The sequence below is a fragment of the Molothrus ater genome, chromosome 1 (genome assembly GCF_012460135.2).
Source record: "Molothrus ater isolate BHLD 08-10-18 breed brown headed cowbird chromosome 1, BPBGC_Mater_1.1, whole genome shotgun sequence".
In the NCBI taxonomy this organism is placed as follows: Eukaryota; Metazoa; Chordata; class Aves; order Passeriformes; family Icteridae; genus Molothrus; species Molothrus ater.
The window spans coordinates 87379248-87398347 of record NC_050478.2 but is presented as its reverse complement, the minus strand read 5'-3'; the positions used below and the strand labels follow the sequence as shown (position 1 = coordinate 87398347).

General features: G+C 39.6%; 1 protein-coding gene across 2 annotated transcripts in view; it reads left to right on the top strand.

Annotated features, from left to right (window-relative positions):
* Positions 1 to 3513: 3513 nt before the first annotated feature.
* Positions 3514 to 19100, top strand: part of TMEM245 (transmembrane protein 245) — a 77732-nt gene continuing 62145 nt past the window's right edge. For both annotated transcript variants that reach the window (XM_036402763.1, XM_036402754.1), the window contains exons 1-4: positions 3514 to 4232; positions 13876 to 13993; positions 15133 to 15234; positions 16140 to 16247. In XM_036402763.1, coding sequence (XP_036258656.1) covers positions 3597 to 4232; positions 13876 to 13993; positions 15133 to 15234; positions 16140 to 16247 — 964 coding nt within the window. In that variant the 5' untranslated portion in view covers positions 3514 to 3596. The remainder of the gene's footprint in view (positions 4233 to 13875; positions 13994 to 15132; positions 15235 to 16139; positions 16248 to 19100) is intronic.

The window sequence follows — 19100 nt, the reverse complement described above, 5'->3', positions numbered from 1 at the left end:
GCTTTTTCCAGTGATTGAACACTTTTGTGTCGGTGCTATTGACCACTCTGCCTTACTACCATGCATTTCATTCCCCTTGTTAACTGAACAAGATTCAGTCTTCTGTGTGAATCATTCAAGAGTTGCTCTGCTGATAATTTCGTACACTTTAACTGAGATGATGAACAAAGTTGTTTCTGCAATAAAGTCAGGCTATAATCACTGGGTGCAATCAGACATGGTGTTCCCAAAGATTGGTTTTCATTTTCACCAATATTTTGTAAATGACATTTAATTTGGAGCCTTCTCATCTTAGCAGTTGAGCTGCATAAAATAATAATTTTTTCATTAGCCCAAAATGCAAAGGTATATGCAGATGATCTAAAGATGCAAATGTTGTATCTTAAATAATTGACTTTAACTTTTTTTTTTCTTAGCTTCTGGTACTAGTGAAACTATAATAGTTTACATTAAGTATTTTTCATTGATCTGAAGATGATATTACTTTATCATTAAATTGAGGAGAATTTATGAAGTGAGATTAGCCTCAACTGAATGTTTGCAAATGCTCAGTAACACAGGTTAAAACAAATAGTGTCTCATGCAGGGATAGTTATTTTCTAAATACACAGGCCAGTGCTGACACCTTGTGGCTTTGTTCCTGACTTATTTCATAGCTCCATGTGGTTATTTTGGTTGTAAATAATGATTAACTTGCAGTTGCTGGCATTGTCTATCTCTTCTGCTTTGTGGCTGCCTCAACACACAGTATTTTGGTACCATGTGTAAAACAGCTTGGAACTTTGGTCTATGTTGACTGCACATTGAGTGAATACAGAGCTAGAGGTGTCTCTGACTCTTGAACAGGACTCAAAAGGTGTCAATTCAGAGCACAAAATCGTGGGTGCTAGTATGGAAGCAGACAGAAGTTACAAGTTTCTCTTTTACTAATTAATACCTGATTTTAGGTAGGAGGTATTAGGAGAGCACCAAAGACTATCAATACTTATCACATGTAGGTGATATGTATTTTTGAGGTGCATATGTATTTTTTTGATATGTATTTTTGAGGTGCATATGTATTTTCTCCACGGATATGAAAGCATTCCTTTGCTGCCCTCTTTTCCTTTGAAGATTTCCTAATTGGAAAAATATAATCAAAGAGATTGTTGTAGAATTTCTGGCAGTATAGGAGCCTGAGGTGTGCTATTTATCTTTGACCATAAAAATGCCTAAATTGAATGTATCTGTGCAAGTTATGGACATCTATTCTAAAATCTCTTACCATTTCAAATCTTAGGCAAAACCAGCTGTGAAGTTGCTATTTGAAATCTGTTGTGGAGTTAAGCTTTAGATGCTGGGGTGTGTCTTGTGAAAATCACACATCCTCCCCTCAGCTGTCAAAGATTCAGAGATTGTTTTCTGACGCTTGTGGGTCATGTCCCTGTTCTTAAGTAATCCTGTTGTGGTGATACATTAATTAGAAATCTTTATTTTATTGCATTGTTGGGTTTTTTCCCTTCTAATATGTTTAGTTGTCTAAAATGGAGAGTGGAAAGCATAATTGGAAAAGAAAGGTCTTAAACAGTAGGGACCAGATCCTTGGCTTATGTAAAACAATATTTATAGCTTCACTCAAGTCAAGGAGGTGGCATTAATTTCTGTTCATGCAGAACATGGCTGACTGAGTCTGTTAAGAAAAATCAAAGGAATAAAGATGTGCCTATGAAGATTTGATTTGCTGGCATCTCTGTTTGGCTAACAGAAGGATTAGAATTCTCCACTCTCCCCCGTGTAAATCTTAATTGACACTTGCTAATTGAACTTTAATGCAATAAAGGTACTGTAATGAGCAATTAGAGTTTGGCTTCTGAACTAAAGAGAAAGTTCAGGTAATGATGCATTCTTGTTACCTACTTCAGGACCCTGCCAGGAAGCAAATTTATCTGATCAAAGAGCTGTAAGTGACAGTATCAGTTTAAGGTTCAATAAAAGCTTCTTGTATGGACAACTGCTTGTAATGCCTCATCAGGATCAAACAAAGTGCCTGTAGGTTTGTAAGTGCTTTCATGGCATAAAATTACTTTGTTGAACCTACACGTGATCTATTTAGCAAAGGGAAAACAAGGAGCTGCAGGAGCTTAGAGGAACCTTTGCAAGTGTAAACTTCTGCATAATTGGCAGGAAGGCTTTGCGGGGACAAGTCAGGACTGCAGTGCTGAACGTCAAAAACTGGCTTGGGCCCAGCCTCACCTACCAGCTTCAGGATGCAACATAGTCACAGGAAGGGTGTGGAAACACCTCTCTTTCACCCTTAGTATTATGATAGTGATAGATCACATCTAGCCATTGTCTTGGTACTGCTCTGCATTTAAAAGCTAGGTATGAATAGGTGTAGAATTCCCACTTTACAGGTTAAAGACAATTGTGCTCAGGATAATTTCAGCTTTTTAACATCTCTGTCATGCAAGAAATGCTCCACTAAAGTTCTCGTGGACTCCAATCTAACATGAAGTTACATGAAGTTAAACTTGCATGTAAATTCTAAAAAATACAGAAATTTGATTAGTTTTCTCTTTTTTTTACATTTATGTACTTTTTATATGTTCAGTGGTATGTGATCTCTTTATTATGATTAGGACTATAAGCTCTACCTCCTTGAAAAGAAAGGGGAAGATCCCTCTGAGGGTTTTATGGCAGCATTACCAATAGCCTTAGTACCTTCTGAAGGGTTTTCTTAAACCATGGAAGGAAAACTGTTTGAGTAGCACAGTGCCAGCACTGGGCTCGTTCAAATGTTATGGATTTCAGCAAAACCTGCTCAGACCATGTGTATTTATTACAGATGCATTTAGACCACCTGCATAATGTTAGCAGTTGCCTTCATGGCTGCACTCAGGTGTTTGGTGTATGCCAGCTGCAGGAAGTTAGCGCCTCTCTAGATTATTTGCAAATAGCATTTGACGGTACAGTGTCATAAATGTCAGGTCTAAAAAACCACACAGCACAACTACTCCTTCAGTGGGCCTGGCTGCCAGTAAAAGAGCAGACGCTTCTTTGTTAAACGATTTGTTGCCAGAACGTGTTCAGACGAGACAAAATTCTCCAGCTGGTCCAACCAGTCTTGCTCTCCAGCATGCAATGACACTCCAGATCTCCGAAGTTGCTCCGCTCCCCGAGACTGCAGCAGCAGTAGGCAGAGCAGAGAGTTCAGCGAAGCAGGACAGGGCTGCACTTTGGGATGGGGATGAGGTTGCGCCGCGAGCTGCTGGGCTCTTCCACGCTCCAGCCTTTGGCCGCCTTCCTCGGTGGACGCCACGAAGGCGCTGGGCCCGTGCTCGGCGCGGACGGGGCAGGCTCAGGGCCCGGGCACAGCCCCGCAGCTCCGGCCGGGTGCGGTGAGCACGGCCGCCTCTCTCCCGGAGCAGAACTACATTTCCCAGCTCGCTTCCCGGCCGGCACCGCCCCTTTCCCGCCGGGCTGGGCGCACGCCCGGAGCCGCACGGCGGCGGCGGCGGCACTACAGCCCAGGGCCCCTGCGCGCCCTCGGGCACGACCGCCCGGGCAGTCCCGGCCCCGCTCCGCGCCCGCCCGCGGCGACCGTGCCCGTGCCCGCCATGGCTGACAGCGCAGAGCCCGCGGCTCCGGACGCCGGTCCCGCCGCGGCTCCGGACGCGGGTCTCGCCGCGGCCCCTCCGGACTCGCCGGTGCGGGAGCGGCGGGCGGGCGGCTCCCCTGGCGCGGGTGCGGCCATGCCGCGGCTGCCGCTGGGCGGCCAGGGCGGGGCGGCGGGAATGTCGCTGCCGCGGCTGGAGAAGCCGATCAAGCAGGCCTTCTACAACACCGGGGCGCTGCTGTTTGCGGGGCTGTGTTGCGGCGCCGCCGTCCTCGTGTACTTCATCCTGGAGGCGTTCCTGCGGCCGCTGCTCTGGGCCGTGCTCTGCGGAACCTTCCTGCACCCCTTCAAGACCTCGCTGACGGCGCTGGGGCGGCGCTGGCTGGGCCGCCTGCACCGCTCCCGCACCCCGGTGCTGCTGGCCGCCCTCCTGCTGCCCATCTGCTTCGCCAACTACGGCGTGGAGGCGCTGGGCGAGCAGGTGCTGCGGCGGCGGCGGCTCCTGCTGCTGCTGGGCGCCGGGGGCCCGCTGCTCTACGGGCTCTACTGCCTGGGCAGCTCGCTGGGCGTGCAGGTGCTGCTGGCACAGGCCGCCCGCATCATCTGCCAGGGGCTCGACTACTTCAGCAGCCAGTGGGTGAGTGAGTGCCTGAGGGAGTGTGGTGTTCCGCGGCCGCGCTTTAGGCATGCCCCGCTTCTGGAGATGCTGTTAAATCAGAGGTGATTCAGGCGAGCTCTTGGGTAAACATCGAGGCTTGTTGAGTTCTAAGGTGTGTGTTAAAGTGTTGCGAAATAGCAGCGCAGCTCCACAAGTGACCCGGGATGGGAGAAGGCGCCTTAAGGCTTACTTCTCGGTGTACTGTGTAGGGTTTTCTTTTTCTTCTTAGCGTATCAAACAGTGCAAAGGCAATTTGAACTTTAAAAAGTAAAGCTGTTTAACTTAGAAAATGTTACTGATGCTAACGAATGCTGGGAGACTACTTTTCCTTGTGTTCTGTTCAGTAGGTAGCATAGTTAGAACTTCTGGCAGAACTCTTTTACATTTTGTTACTTATAACTGAAAATACAAAAAGTGCTACGTATCAGAAGCAAATGGATATGTGAAAGGTCAGATCAGTAAGTTGTACTTTTGTTAAATACTGATGTATAACTGGCATGCTCAGGTTTCTTAGTGTCAAAGACTTTTCAAAAGTGGCTCTGTCTTTTAAACAAAAAAAGTATGCCCTTTCCCTAGGTAGCAGTGCTCCTGAATGGACTGCCAGAGAATATTTTGACAGACTGCCTCTAGTCTGAATAGAATGGACAGAAGAATGTGTTTAGCCTCTTGAAAGTAAACACTGGGGGAAAAGATTTTCTTGACTTTATTTGGTCCTGGAAGATGTCAGAGGACATGTGTTTCTGGTCTGTTCTGTCCTCAGAAGTATAATTAGGACTGAGTAGACAGAGATATATTCTCTCTTTATAAAGAGGCAAGATACTACCATGTTTACTTTCAGCTGAGTAGTAACAGAGCTAAAGCATGGCCTGGTACTAGTGGGAAGCTTTGACTTGTTGCCACACAATTTGCTTGGTAAGCTTAAGATTTTTTTAAGAACTTTGCACTGACCTCTTTGTTTTATTTTTAACAAATCTATAATATTGCTCTACTAACTGATCTGGTTAAGTCCAGGCTTTTAATAAAAGTTTCTTAATTAAGCCATACTTAATGCTGTGTAAATATAAGGGTACTGAAGGAAGCTGCACTTATTGAGGCTTGTAACTATGGCTGTAATGCACTGCTGGATGTCTGTGCCTGCTCAGTAAAACTTTGTTTAGCAGTCTCTGATCCTTCTGATTTAACACTGATGTTCATTGAACTGTGGTAGGATATTAACTGCACAAAACATAGTAAGCTCCCAGAACTCTTCAGACGTGAGTTACTTGGGAAGATTTTGGGTTTGTGTCAAGGTAACTGATCACAGAGTTCCTTAAGCAAACCAGTTGCTTTCTAGGCAAGCTGTCTGTGTCTCTTTCTGGGGCCTTATAGGAGAAAAAAAATGTGGGCTTTCCTTTGTAGATAGCTGCTGCTCGGTCTGGCATCATCTGTACACTTTGCAGTGTTTTCTTAGTCCAGTTTTTTTAATTTTGCGACGCTTGATGTGTATTATCTCAGAGCTGTAGCAGGATAATTTAATTTTATCCATGCTGCTGAGGAGCCCTGAGCTGGATCAGTTAATAGTGCCAGTTTTAACTTCAGTTAAGCACTTTAAAAGCCATTTAATTGCCGTGTTATATTGCAGTGCTCTATTTGCATGCATATGTTCTGCTTGTTAGCTGCACAGGAATTTGGGATATTACGAGTTGGTTTCTCCATTGTACCATTATTCTCTGGCTCTGAATCCTCCATGGTTCCTTCTGTATGCATGATTGTCTTGTCCCTTTCTGATTCCCTCTCCTGTGCTAGCAAAGTGAGTGGATGCCTATCATTAGAATTATGGGCATTTGGAATACTGATTTGTTATTCTCTAACTAAAGGTATTTTTATGGTATCTACTAGGCCATGATACTGAGACAGAAACTCTCCTCTTAAGTTCTAGAAAAAAAGGAAGTTCTTTAAAGGCAGAAATTGCATGTGACAACGACATGGTAAGGCGTATCTTGGCACCAGTACGTTAGAGAGCTTTCCTGTCCTGCTGTCCTCACATCTGGCAAAGCCATTGATGGCGTTGATGAGTCAAGATTCAGAAGTGCCTGTGTTCCATCGGTGGCTCTTAAGTTAAACCTGCAGTTCAGGAATTTGGGTACCTCCATGACTGGATTGTTTGATAGCTGATTGCAAAACACTGCATTTGGAGAATGAGTTCAAATTCTTAGGCTAGTCTACAAGCATGGTGCTCCCATGTTCTCCTTTTCTTTCCCTTCAGGCTTTATCATCTTTGAAGAAGCTTGCTCAAAAAATGTAGTTGGCTGCTGGGCCTTAAATTAGAGGCTGGTTAAAAATTCCAGATGAGTTCCTTGTTCTGACTCCAGCCTTCTTTTGGTTATTTGCAGAATTCTTATGCAGAGGACCCTGCACAAATAGTATTTTCATATATTAGGGAAGGGGAATGTTTTTCTCTATAGTTTTTTTCTTGGAAAGAGTGGGAGTTTGTCCTATAGTGGACTGAATATAGTCCTACATACTTTTGGGCTGCAGCAATTTCACTAGTTTTGCAGGAGCTGGGCCTATGTCCAGCACTGTATCTAAAAACCAAATTCTTTTCCTTTGTGGCAAGAGTTCAAACTACTTTAGGCTGATGTTTTACACTTAAGTTAATATATATCAAATTCCAGCAATTCATTATATTTTCTTCTTTTTTTAGAAGAAGAATTTATGTGCTCATATTTATTTGGGAAACAAGATAGTTTGTAGATCCCAGCAGATGTTAAGAATTATAACATTTATAAATAATAACAATTATAAATACAGCTGCTCTGTGTTGGCCCTGAGGTTCATCTTCGTAAATTAAATTTGATGTAATCATAATGAGCAGAATCCTCTGTAGTGAACTTGATTATAGGGCTGTTGAAATCTTCCTCTCTGGCCAGTCTTTCTTCCTTGGTTTGTCAGAGGTTATTGCAGGCTCACAACAGTGTAGTCACATGTGTGCATCAGTGTATTTTTATGTCTCTGACTGTATGAGGTACAACTCGTGTTGTTCTGGGGATTTCCATGCAGTTAGAGCACTTAATCAGTCTTATCCTCACCACAGTGCTGGGCAGATCTGGAAGCGCCATTGCCCACCATTGCCATGACTGCTGTATTGGAATATTGTCAGAGTACATGCTGCCTATTTTGGCTGGTGTACTGTCTGCCCCCATCAGGGATTCTGTGCAAGACATCCACCAGGAAACCTCCATTTATGTTGCACTAAGTGTCACTCCCCCAGCAGCCCTTGCAGACTGAAATTCTCCAAGCATTCTTCATGCTCTGAGGTGTTTGGCTTCCACAGTCTTATTGAATATCTCCTGTGGAGGCAAAAAAGCATCTATGTTTTGTTGAGTTCACCTGATGGGGCAATTTCTCTTCTGTTAAAGAAAAGGGCACACTTCTGATTTTTAATGTGTGTACAATTTCTATTTCTTTGAGAGTTTAGCATAAGTGGGCTTTTTTTTCCCTTCCTTTTCTTCTTAGAGCAGTCTTGTCCACCTTAAAAAAACTCCCAAACCAAAACAAATGCCTGAACAAGCTCTTAAGTATTCTTTCTGCTGTTTATTATCCTTATTTTATGGTATCCTGGCTTATAAATGATACAGCCAAGTACTGACTGCAAACACATCTTACCAAAACCACAGATTTTGGTGTGCTTTCACAACTTTTTGTGGTAAAGATAAACTATGTAGAGACCACATGTGGCCTGTTTAAAAACAAGATGGGGAGAGGCAGGGAGAGTCTGAGATGTTGATAGTGTTTTCTACTGTTGTTTTTGCCTTCCACACACCCACCCTCAGTTTTGGAAGAGCCTGCAGTGAGATACCTTTCTTGGAGAAGCCAAGGAGCTTGTTCCAAATTACATGCAGGAACTACAGCCTCAAAGCTGGCAGCAGCGTAAGGCCTAATGATATATGCCACATAATATAAGCTATTTACTGGTATTTATATGTATGGTTGAACACAATGATGTTTATTTTTCCAGCATCTCTGAAAGGAATGATCGTTATGGAACTGTCCAGCAAAATTTTAACTGTGGTCTATATAATAAAAGAAGAAGGTGAAGAAATTGTGTGTATTGAGGAGCCATCTCTTGCAAAAGTGTTACCATGAAATATGTCAGAGGAGTGGTGCTCTGTCTGCAAGGAAAGAATTTGATGTTCTCTGGGAAGCCTCTTTTTGCAAGAGAATCTTAATACATTTGATTTCTGATAGCATTTTTATTACTAGTTTCTCTTAAGTAGCTTTTGTATTAAGACAGGAAAAGTGAACTAAATGAGAAGTATTCTCAATGTACATTGCTTCAGTCTTCTGGGTATCTTAGGTTTTATGTTTTCTTCTTAAATTCAGTGTAGGAAATGTTGCAGGACACATTGAAAATAATTTTCAGCCCATGTGTGGCAGTACTATTTTAATGGTTGTTTCCCCCTGCCCCAGGGTTCTAGTTATAAGTTCATACTTTCATCCTTTCAAAAAGGGGTGATCTCACTGAACACCATGTTTCTGTTTCATGGGGTTTACTAGTCTGTGTTTTTTTAATGCCAGAAATACCAGCATGGATATATGTCACGTTTGGGGGCTCTAGAAGAAAAAGTCTGGGCACACAGTTCAAGTCCTTTGGACTTGGGGCAAGGAATAACTTACTTGTGTCCACTTAGAACCTGCTCTAGGTAAATAAAGGCCTCCTAAGTGAAGGGAGGAGGTGCTTGTCTGTGCTCTGAGGTGAAAAATAGTCTTGTGTGATTAGCTGCAGTTTGGGTATTTTCTTATGTTTGATAAAGGCTGCCTCCTTACTTAAGGACAGGCAGTTCTGCACGTTATTGGATGTTTCCTCTTGTGTACCAATGAAACTGCGCTAAAGCTACAGTAAATTAATTTTGCTTCTGGAAACTGGAATCAAAATGACATCTTCATAATTTGTTACCTACCTCCTTATTATCCTTTATATTGGTTAGAAAATAATTTTTAAATGAACAGGCAGATAAAGAAAACACTGATTTTTTTGAAGGCAAACACAGTTTGGCTTTTAGCAGTGCATTTAATGCCTTGTGACACTTCATTTTTCAAGTCCAGTGCTCTTCTGCTCAGCTTTTGTGGTGGGTTCATTTTCCTTTGTCAGCCTGCATCACCACTGAGGAGGGAGATGTAGAAATAGCAAACTGGTGTCATAAGATCACCTCTTTAAACCATCTTTGCTCTGCAGAGCTGTTTTAAAAGTTTGCAAAAGTGCTGTGTTAATGCTTGGTCAATGTTTTAAATTATTTTTTATTTTGAGAAAAGCTAATTAAAATCTCTATTTCCAAATGAAAATTTTGTTTTAAAATATTAAAGAGAACTGTTGAGGTAGTTTGGCCTTTTTTTTTCCTTTTTTTTTTTTCCTTTTCAAAAAACTGAGACTGGAAAATAGAAAGCAATTTGAATTAGATCTGTAGATCCATCAAACAGTTTAATTTAAAGTTCAGTTAAAATCCCCCAAACAAACCAAAACCTAAATCAGACTCTTAAAAACCTTGCTGTATGATTTCCAAGTGGGAAAGAGCAGCCAGGGAAAAAGCATCATTTCAAAATGGCCAGGGGAGAGAGTAGAGCTACACTAAGAGAAGGAAAGAGTTCAGACACTGTTTTCTAGGTGCTGACTTGTTAAAAACTGAAACATTTTGGCAGGTTGGCAGGGCATGTATCAAAAGAATTAGCTATTGGTTCATCTTCTCAGTCTTCACTGTGTTTACTTGTGGGGTGGTTCATAGAATCATGGAATATCCTGAGTTGAAGGGACCCAGAAAGATCACTGAAGTCCCACTCCTGGCCTTGTACAGGACCACCCCAAGAATCATACCGTGTGCCTGTCACTGTTGGGTCAGGAACGGGTGAATGAGTGGCACATAGACTCCAGGTCTCCAGGAGGCTAATAATAATTTTATTAGGAAGCCCATTCTTTTTATACACGGTTCTGATGCAGGTGAACCTGATTGGTCCTGTAATTAAAACACTGTCACTGTTGGCAATTACCCTTTGGTAAACATCTAATGAGAAACAACTGTTCAAAAGAGCAGCTGCAGAGCCTTAAGATAAGAATTGTTTGAATTCTTTTCTCTGAGCTTCTCACAGCTTTTCCCAGAACAATTCCTGGGAAAGTTTATCTGGCTTTCTCTCTCTGACCAGGCTGTCACAACCACATGTGCCTGAGAAGGCACATGAAGCAGGTGGGAAATGTGTTTTCTGCTGGATGTTGATGAGGTGTTGGGGCAGCATTCCATGGAAGACTAAATCATTCCAACAGCTTTGCAGTGGGAAGCTCTTCTTGCCTATTCCCCTTCTGCAAATGCTTCTTTTGCCGTGTTGTTGGTGCCTGCCATACCTCTGTGAGTTTATTTTGCTATAACTGAATTACAGGTAGTTTTTTATGAGCTTAGGGATCTTGAGCTGGCTGGATGAATGTTGAAGCTGTTGTGCAGAAGAGGTGGGACTGCCCAGCTGGCAATAGGAGATAATGAGTTGCCACTTCCAGTAGCAGTGAGCTATTGAATGCACTCATCTGCAAAACCTTCCCCACAGAGGTTAACTTGTTGATAGGAAAAAGGAGAGTGAATTGTGTAAATAAGGAATTTTACTCTCCAACATAAATCAGTATAAATGTTGTCAAAAGTTGAGTAGAGTTTGTTCTTGAAAAATGAGGTCAAAGCCAAAAGAATGTCTCCAATTTTCAAATCCTTCAATTTCTTCAACAGCAAGGAGAAACAAACTTTTAGTAATGTTTGTGATAGTTCATGCTGATAAATCCTTGACTTTCCAGCACTGAAATCTCAAAGAAAAATCACTGAAGCAGATGCTGGAGTTTAACATAAAAGTTGCATCTTTCTATGGTCTAATTTTGTCTCTAGTTGACAATTTAAAGAGAACTAAAGCCCTTCATAGTTGCCTTAGATGTCTCTAAATCTGCCTCTTAAATTTGCCACTTTAACACAGAAATGGATGCTAAAATCCAAGAAGTTACTCTGCACTCTTAGCACTATTTATTGAGAAAAGTGGGCAGTTTTACATGTCTGAAGGCAAAGCAACACTTAGTTCAGTTTGTGAGAGATGCTGCAAAATGCAGCAGGGGAGATGTGAAAAATGATGTCTTGGCTTTCTGTTAAGATAGGCAAGGGAAGGAAGAAGGGCAGCTTGCAGGATTAAACTATCCCGGAGTTGTAATATATGGAAGTTGTGCATGCCTGTAAATAATAATTGTGATTAAGGAGTGATTTAAAATCTCAGAGTACGTGGTGAAAGTTAGGGTCTGCAACTGATTTCAGCTTGATAAATAGTTGATGATAGCTAACACATTCTGCAAAATCTGAAATGTATGTATTAGTTACCTGGTTAGCTGTACACCCTTATAAATTAAATTTATAGGCATTTTGTCTTAGCATGGAACCTTATCAATTACAGTTTCAGTGCAATAATTGCAGTAGCTTAATTTTAGTGAAAGTAGGCAGTCTTTCATTCTTTGTTTCAATTATGTCAGTTCTTGAGAATGACATATAATAGAGAGAGGCTATTAATATTCTCCATGCTTTTCAAGCCAAAACTTTTGGAGACCATCCAGAAAAACAATGGGAAGAATTATGTAACATGCTTTTAAAGGGTTAAGAAAAAAAAACGTATGCTGTTGCCAAGTCAGTATGGGATGAAATCCTAGTCCATGTCAATTTAAGTTAATTTATCTTGTCGGTTGCTTTCAGCTATGAACTGTTGGAAGTAGGCTACCCTAGTTCCTGTGCACTGGTTCTTGCAGTCTAGGGATGTGCTTGGCCATAACACTAACCAATAAAGAGCTGATTATTCTGTGGTCTCACTGAAATTAAACTTCTTGCCCCAGTCAGTTGACTACACAGTTCTTTTTAGAGAGTTTCAGGAAGGTTATTGTTTGATCTCTGAAAAAGGGTGACTGATTTATTTAAAAGTAAGCAATTTCTGTCTATTCAATGGAAATAAAGATTTCAGCTTGGATCATTTGCTAAGCTTTTAGAAATGATAACTGATTAATTATTTTAATTTCAAACACAAAAAAACTATTAAATACCTAAGCCCTATTATGTTCAGCTACATGCATGGATAAAACCAGTGTGGTGTGTTTTGCTTTGTTGGCTGTTAAACATAGGCTTTTATACCCTGTTAGCCTCCTACTTGTTTTTAAACAGAAAGTTTAAATTACTGAACGCACTGAGTCTCCTGTTTGTAATTTATCATTAAATTTAAAAGCTAATGAGAAAATCTGCTTGGAACTGGAACCTTCATCATACAGAGATGCTGTATGGCTGATGTTAGGGAGTGGGATAGTATCTTTTTGATGACTTATCTCTTGCAATTAGAGCTGGGCTGTGAAGTGCCCTTTAAGTGAATTTATGTTTCAACCTATTAAAGGAGTGCTACTGTGCATTTCTGGTAAAAATTTCTGTTTGTTTGTGACTTGTCCACGGGTTGTATTAGTTTTAGACAATTATTGTGAGTCTGCATTAGTGTGCAAAGGGCAGGTATACCTTTGTTCACATGTGATTTTACATAATCTTGCATATTTGATCATTCCCTCTGAAGTTATCAGGACATCACTCACTGCTTGTCTTCTCAATTCAGTACAGTTAAGATTTCCTCTCCACCAGTTAGGTATGCGGCAGTAGCCACTCAAACCTGCTTTTCAGAGACTTGTGTTTTCAGCATGAGTTGTATAGTGCAGAGTAGAGGTGAAAACTCCTGTGCTGTGTTTTTCCTAATTGCTTGTTCTGTGTCTCTGCCTGTGCATTCTTCCTTCTTACAGTGATGTCTGATTCAGCAAATTCTCTTCAAATAGAAATTCTATTCAAACTTCATTGGTATTTATGGATTTATAAGTGTAAATTTGAAAGTGTACTTAACTAGTAATGGATAGGGAATGTTCATTGAATTTGAGCCAGAAACGCCTTCAGTTATTTATTTTAAGAATGAAACACTAGGTTTTAATTTTTACAGGTATTTGTACTTCTTTTATTTCACATCTTCTCCTGAGTAGCAGCTTTTCACCTCCTGTTACCTCTTCTTCCTTCCTTCCTTCTTCTTTCTTTTCAGCTCAAATTCATCATCTCAAGATTCTTAACTCCAAATCTGTATTGTGATTTATCTGATGAGTAGAGTAGTAGAAGGCAGTTAGAAGCAGCAAATCCAAGTTGTCACTGATGTCTTCCTGTCTTTGGTTTGTTTAGTTAAAAAAACGAAAAAATTACATGTCCTATAAAGGCATCTGAACCGGCACCACTGAGGGGCAGCAGTTTTTGTTGTGCTTCCTAATGGCTTCTTTGGCTTAAGCTCCCTTTTGTCTCTTTGGACTGAAACACAGGAGCTGGCAAATTGCTCCATGCTGGAATGAGTGCAGCATGCTATGCTGGCCAGCTTTGTCTCCTTGTGGCCACATAGGTGCTGCTGATGAACTCATATAATTAATTGAAATGTGGGCTTCTTAAAGGCTTACAAGCTGACTTCAGTTCTCTGTCTATGACAGTTATGGGTGTGTGCATGAATGTACACACATACATGAGTACAGTAGAGCTCTCTTTTGATATATGTATACATACCTGTGTGTATCTTTTTCTTAAAGATATGGACACTGGTAGTTGGTTACCTGCTGATGGTTTCATTCAAGTGGAATATAAGCACTGAACGTTACTTAAAAGCAGTCTCTGTTCCTGTCTGGATTATGCTGCTCTTTCACTTAGGTGAGTAACAAGAAGTTATTATTCTGATAACTGAGGGTTCTGCAAACAAAGCTCCTCACTTGCTCTTCTGCTAAATCTGTGAAATAGTCTTAGCTGAAATGCAAGCTATTTTGTCTGCTCAGTAATTGTGGTCCAGAAGGGAGCATTAGAGTAGGGAGTGGGAAGGCATCAAGATGCTGAGCAATGTCTTCCACTCCTCATGCCTTTGTACTTCCTGTGGTTTCCCCTTACTTGGTTCACAGACAATGTGAACTTCTTGACAGTGAGGAAAGGCTGGGGTCACATGAGGCTGGCTTTAGACATTCATTTGTGATATTTTATTGAAAGCCTGCCATTAACCAAGGCTGAAGCTGCAAAATGTGTTTAATAGTTGTAACAGAAGCAAAAAAAAAATTCTATTGGTAGTCAACAAGCATATCAGGATGATATCAGCAGTATAAAATACATTTGCCAGTAATCTCTATAATCTGTTAATACAACTATAAGATTATAGTAATCTTTTAGATTTGTGTTACACATTTAATATAATAGATGTTCTCATATCAGAGTTTATGGTGGAAGAATCATGCTGTTAATAGAAGACTGCCATGAAAGAAGGTTTCACAGTGTACCTCATGATTTACTTTACTTTAGCAGCAGGTTTCAAGGGTTCTCACCACATGGGTATGCTTCCTGAGGTTTAAGCTATATGTAGTGACTTTGCATTTGCCTAAATTTTGACAGTCTTGTATTTACTGGTAGTATAGGCTGAATAGGCAAAATCCAAGAAAAATCTCATTCTGTGGAGATCTAACATACATACACATTTTTGTGGGGAACATGACTTTTCGGTGTTATCAAAAATGTTTTAATTCTGTGTGTATTTTCATGTGATTTTGAATGTTGTTTTCAAAATTCTTCTCTATCAACATAATATCACTGAAGTTAGGAACAGCAACAACTTGATTTGTTCATTGAGAAACTTGTTCATGTTTGTTTTCTATTCTTCCTTTTCTTTAATGTAGAAAGCCTGTTTGTTTTATGACTTCTTTGTTTTTTGGTTGATGTGCTGCCTTTGTTGGTTTTGCTAAATGTAGGGTTTATTAATGGTGTAATTTTTCTTGTTAAAAAAAAAAAAATCCCAACACTGTATCTTTCAGCTTCTGTGGCAGGTTCCTGGAGAATTCCTGTATTTCTGGTTATAGTTGTTCTGATGACAGTAGGCATGTTGCATGAACAGCAGAATGGAAAGGAGTCTTCTGGTAAGGAAAAGTCACTGTTTCTTTTACTGTTGGAGGCAAAAATTCACTTAAGTCACATGAAATAATCTGGACTGTATCCCCATAAATTCAATAGCATATGGATTGCAAGAATTTGCTATAGGATGTTTATTGTGTTTCAAAGTGGTTTACTTGTGCTGAGGTCAATCTTGGATTCTTTACAGAAAGTGATTGCCATGGACTGATGTTTCTTTTTCATGGTAAAGTAGCGACTCATTATTGAGCCTAAATTCCTTGAGTTTATGGATTTCAATATATAATTTCAGGAATGAAGGTAGCCCAGGATGTTTGAAATCAGAGGCTAATTTTGGAAGAAATGAGCAATATGAGTTTATTAGCTCCTATTATGCTGACTATGAGAGAAACCAAGATAACTCCTTCCAGCAAGTTTACAATATCCAGTTATTTATTTTTAAATAAGTTTCTTAAAAATATGTTTTGTGTTTAGATTTTGAGAAGAATAGTTTTTTTCCTGTTGCAAGTCAGTTTTGAAAAACGCAAAGGCATCATAAATTCCCGATGAAGGAAACCTTTTTCCTGTCTGGCTGTTTTAGTTGGTTAGTAAAGATGATTAACTGGTATAAAAAATTTTTAATAATCAGACTGTCAGCATCTGTGAATGTCTTGGTTGGTAGCAGTTCATTATCAAGAAAAGCACTAAGCAAATAACTGGTTTTGAGTTCTGGCTGCAGGTGTATTATAATACTAAAATTAATAGCACTCATTCCTGTTTGATCATATTAACTACTTATAATACATACTAAACACTCACAGCATCCATGCATATAAATTCTGCTGCCTGACAGCTCCAGTGGATATCTAACACCAAATAAAACATTTTAAGGCTTAAGCTTTTTGTTACTCACATGCATGTATATATTTTACAGGGGCAGAGCTTCCTGGTCAGATGATTTCCATTGCTGCTTCAACAATTGCCATGGCAATTTCAATGACAGAAGATGAGTCCAATAATGAACATTCCTCCCAACCCTCAGGTGACTGAATACTCTGTAAGAAACATTTGAATTTGCTCTAAAGGCATGAAAATGAATGAAATTCACATAAAATTTCAAAGTAGTCCATAACCTCTTCATTCTGTCCCAAATAGTGTCGAAATTGAGAATCAGGTCTATCTGTTTTTAAAAAATGTCAAGAAGGTGCTAGTATAAAAGCTGTCTAGCAAAGGATAATTTATGTGGCTGTTGAAGACCTGACTAGAAGGATTCATTACTGTTTTGTGGGGGTTTTTTAGAATGAAGGTGTGATTTTTTTCCCTGTTCTTCATTGTTAATTACTTTAATTTTTCTAGCCTTTGGATTTGTTGGCAGTTACATGTTACATAGCTGGATTTCTAGACCAAGTACAGACAGACTGGAGGAATTTTTGTGTACATTGCAGTGAGGAAAAAACCCCACTACTTTAAATATGGCACGCTCAAAGTCCTTCCTGTAGTGAGTTTACTTGACATTGTATCTTGAGTAACATGATACTTTCACTTTTTATAAGGCAATTGGCTTGAAAGAGTTCAGACAAAGTGTTTAGATATACATCAGTGATTTTGGACTTTACCAACTTTTTTTTGGGTAGGTCTTTGATGAAATGTGGTACTAGAAAATTAAGCTGTTACTGAGATCTCTGGAAATTGAAAAGTTTCATCCATTTCCTGCAAACCAAACCAAACAGATCATTAAACTTGACAGAATGTGAACTCCAAAACTTAACTTTTAAGTCTAAAAATGGCAGCTTTAGACAACTTACTCTTATCTTTTTATCTACATTTTACATTACTATCATCAATATAAACATAGAAGGCTATGGAATTCTGTCCTGAAATTTGACCTCAGAGCATTATGGTGACAGTTCTCCTGTATTTCTGTGACCAATCTTTAATTTTGGAGATGCAAAATTTTTTTTAAGCTGAATTTTGAAATCTGGAAAAGTAACAGATGCCCACAAATAGGCTATGTAAGTGGTTGTGTTCTTTCATTGCTATTTTTTACATTTACCAGTTCTAATTTTTTCACTTCTTTAAGACTGTTTACTTTCTATTTTCAAGAACAGATAACTAGATCAGTTTTTCAAATGTGTCTTTTATATCTTTTCTATTTTTTGACTTCTCTTGGAACAGCTAACCAAATGAGGGTTTTTTTGTCTTGTGAATTCTGTTGTTTTCCTTCACAGCACAAAAAAAAATCGCATGGAGTTTTCTTTTAATTCCTAACAACAGCTAAAATAATTTTCCAACAGTCTCATAAAAATTAGTATTCTGTTCTATGATATATTAATCATAATTTTGGCCATCTTTGGTTTGGATCTTTTGTGAGTGATGATGAAGTATTATTCTTGTACAGCAAAATGTTTTATGTACAAGCTTAAGAACTTACTGCTTTTTTGGTTTTCCTGACACTGTATTAAATCCATTACAGAACAACCAGGCTTAAAATTGTTTATTAAAAGACTGAGGGAGTATAAGCTTTGTTGATTTTATATTTTTGTTCTGAACACTCATGTTTTTCCATATTTTATTGTTGAACACTGGTATTTAGTACTGGTGGTGAGGAGTTTAATGGTACCAGTTCATGTGGTCTAAGTGTTCCTTCCTGGTCTTCCAAGAGTTTCCAGTGTATACAGCAAAGAAGAATTCTGCAACTTCTGAAGCAGATGCCACTGCAGTACTTTGTAGAGAAGATTCTATTGTCTTGTTAGCTTCAAATATGGTAGATACTAAAATCCTTAAATGAGGTAATGACTCTCAGGTTCCCTTTTGCCCTCCCTTCCTTGTTTTCTTAGAGAAAAAGCATAAGAAATATTTTTCACTTAAAATTACAGAAAAATGTGGTCCTTCATGAAGGAGTACCTTCATCCTGATGTTCTGAGGACTTCTTCATTAATAGTAATAAAATTACTGTTTTCCTAACTATGCCCTGCATAGCGATACAGACACCTGCCCTTCTGTTTATGTTACAGTTTCTTTGTCTTCTCCCTGGGGAGGAGAATGATTCAAAATTCTATGACAGCAAGAAATTGATGTGACAGAGAACATACTGTGTAATGAAAAGAACAGGTCTTAATAAGGCAGCCTGGAAAATTTGCTCTTTTTTTGTTGTTGTTCAAGAAGTACCATTCATTCTGATTTTGCTAGAATTTTTTCCTGAGCATTGTGCTAGCTGTTTAGACCGTCGTGGTCTCATTAGTTGGAAGATAGAAAGGTGTTTTTCAGGTTTCGTATCTCAAAATATCATGAAGCACACTAAATGGGATTTTACAGAAACTGAGGTTACACAAAATCACTGTACTGACAGTTCTGTTTTTCTGTTTGTGTTGACAAGGCACTCACACCTTGGCTTGCAGAGCATATCTTGCCAGCAGAAGGTGACTTTTTTCATTTGCAATTTTGGTTCTTTTCTGGGTGGATCAGCTTTGTGAACTGGTTTTTGAGAGTCATCTAAATGGCAGTTCTGATGCAGGCCTGTGTTTGTCATGAGGAGAGTACTGGCTCATTGGGAGTGACAATTTAGTTTTGCTAAAAGTGCTGGAGAACTGCATTCTGAAAAAGCTTTCTTGCCTTGGGATGCCCTAGAACTTTTTCCTCTTTCTTTCTTTTCCTATTTCTTTTTTTTTCCTTTTTTACTCTCTCATCTCTTGCCCCTCTGTTTTGTGTTCTGTGTATAGTCTACTTACAGGGAAACTGTAAGAAATAAGACTGATAAATTGTTACTGCTTTTAACATTGCTGTTGCTGTTATTTAATTAAGTAATTCTTCATTGGAAAAACATGTCAATCAAATTTTTCATTACAAAAAGAAGGAATGTTCTCTTTTATTTCCCAAAGGTTGACTCTACTAAGGA